The sequence below is a fragment of the Xylocopa sonorina genome, unplaced genomic scaffold (assembly GCF_050948175.1).
Source record: "Xylocopa sonorina isolate GNS202 unplaced genomic scaffold, iyXylSono1_principal scaffold0288, whole genome shotgun sequence".
Taxonomy (NCBI): Eukaryota; Metazoa; Arthropoda; class Insecta; order Hymenoptera; family Apidae; genus Xylocopa; species Xylocopa sonorina.
This window is the reverse complement of record NW_027490359.1, coordinates 10,485-12,950: the sequence shown is the minus strand read 5'-3', so window position 1 is coordinate 12,950 and position 2,466 is coordinate 10,485. Positions and strand designations below refer to the sequence as shown.

Genomic DNA, 2,466 nt, shown 5'->3' with positions numbered 1-2,466 from the left:
TCACCACCGCCAACAACATTAACTGAATTTTTCACATTATGTAGAAATGATACCGTTGCAAGGACACTACTGTACTCTGAAGTACCAACTTATTTTACGTGGAATACATCAACAAGAAAATTTCAGCGTCGTAAAAAGGGTAAAACAGTACAAGGACACCTAATTTATATTCCACAAATGCATTGGGTCGTCTGCACACTGTACATCCAAATAACGCAGAATGATTTTACCTATGATTATTATTAATCAATGTTTGTGGATCAATATCTTTCTAAGAATTAAAAACGGTCAATGGCCATGTATGTGCTACATGTCGTGAAGCTTGCCAGAAATGAAATCTCTTGGAAAACGATGCTCATTGGGATATTTCACTCGCTAATGCTTCTAATACAGCTCAACCACAGCAGATACGTACACATCATACTAACTACATGTTTTCCTGCTAATCCAAAGGATCTTTGGAAAAAATATAAAGACTATATGAGCGAAGACATTTTACATCGCATGCGTAGATTAAATGCTAATCCCAACATTCAATGTACATCAAATATATACAATGAGGTATTGATTTTAATTGAGGATGTATGTTTGACAATAGTCAACTAGTCACTGACAGAATTGGGAATGATTACTCTAAATAGATCTGGTAATGACATTTTCGATCGTGATGTACAACGAGAAACGCACTTCAATGTTAATGAATTACAAACATTTGTTTGAATTAATCTGCCGAAATTGGTATTAGAACAACGAACAGCATATGACACAATTATAAATGCAATATATAACAAAAGTTGTGGTTTATATTTCTTAGATGCACCTGATGGCACTGGCAAAACTTTTCTTATTTTAATTATTCTGGCAAGAATAAGATCATAAAATAATATTGCACTTGCTATTGCATCATTTGTTATTGCAGCAACTCTTTTGGACGGTGATCGAACAGCACATTCAGCATTGAAAATGCCACTAAATATGCAGGTAACTGAAATTCCAACATGTAATATTAGCAAATATTCTGGGATGGGAAAAGTACTAAGATCACGTCAGCTTAATAATATGGGATGAAAGCACCATGGCACACAAGAAATCATTGAAACGTACATTAAAAGATTTGAGAGGAAATAAGCAGCTCTTTGGTGGTGCATTCATTTTGCTAGCTAATGATTTTCGACAAACTTTACCAGTTATACCACGTTCAGTACCTGCAGATGAATTGAATGCATGTCTCAAATCATCAGTTTTATGGCGGTATGTGGAGAAAATATCTTTAAAGACCAATATGCGTGTTCAATTACAACAAGATGAATCTTCTGAACCATTTGCAAAACAATTATTAGATATTGGGAATGGTAAAATGGAAATAGATCAATCCACACACTGTATTACATTACCAGAAAACTTTTGTCACATTGTAAAATCCACTGATGAATTGATTGCCAAAGCTTTTTCAAATTTATCGCAGAATTATAAAAATAACCAACGGATTAGTGAGCGTGCTATATTGGCAGCTAAAAACATTGATGTGAATTTAATAAACTGCACAATTCAAATTAAAATACCTGATGAAGAAACAACATATAAATCCATAGATACTGTTGTCAATCACGATGAATCAGTTAATTATCCAACAGAATTTTTTAATTCATTGGATCTACAAGGAATGCCACCACATATTTTATCTTTGGAAATTGGTCCCCCAATCATCCTTCTACGAAATATAAATCCATCGCAACTATGCAATGGGACTAGGCTATCAGTAAAAAAATTAATAAATAACATAATTGAGGCAACCATTTTAAAGGGAAAACATCAAGGGGAACATGTGCTACTACCACGCAATCCCATAATACCAACGAATACTTCATTTGAATTCAAACGTCTACAGTTTCCGGTACGACTAGCCTTTGCAATGACCATTAACAAAACACAGGAACAATCATTGCAAGTATGTGGATTAAATTTGGTAAATCCATGCTTCTCATATGGACAGCTGTACGTTGGGTGTTCTCGAGTTGGAAAACCTTCAAATTTATTTATTCTTGCACCAGATAGGAAAACAAATAATGTTGTATATTTACAAGCACTACTAAGATAAAGTTCACCATCAATCATCAAATATCATTCATTTCATGATGATATTTAATAATTACTTATATTATTGTTCAATTGAAATTCGTTTGCAATATTGTTTAATATCACAAGTGAAGAAGCATGTTTATTCTACCATCAACTATGTATATCTATGTTTTGTACATGTGTTATATTCAAATGACATATATGTAGGTGTAATTTTATTGTTAATTTTCATTTTGATGTATTGTATACATTTGATCATTAATAAATTATATTTGAGGTATTAAAACTGCCTTTTCGTTCAGAGACAGCAACGTGTGAACTGGTACAGCTAGTATTACTTATAAAATAAAAATTCATGCTGTTGCGTCCCTAACTTCGCCTTGTGTA

The 2,466-nt window shown here is 32.9% G+C and overlaps 1 protein-coding gene across 1 annotated transcript; it reads left to right on the top strand.

Annotated features, from left to right (window-relative positions):
* Positions 1-1,075: 1,075 nt before the first annotated feature.
* On the top strand, positions 1,076-2,098 carry LOC143432456 (ATP-dependent DNA helicase Pif1-like). The gene has a single exon (XM_076909124.1). The coding sequence runs from the start codon at positions 1,076-1,078 to the stop codon at positions 2,096-2,098; it is 1,023 nt and encodes a 340-aa protein (XP_076765239.1).
* The last annotated feature ends 368 nt before the right edge of the window (positions 2,099-2,466 follow it).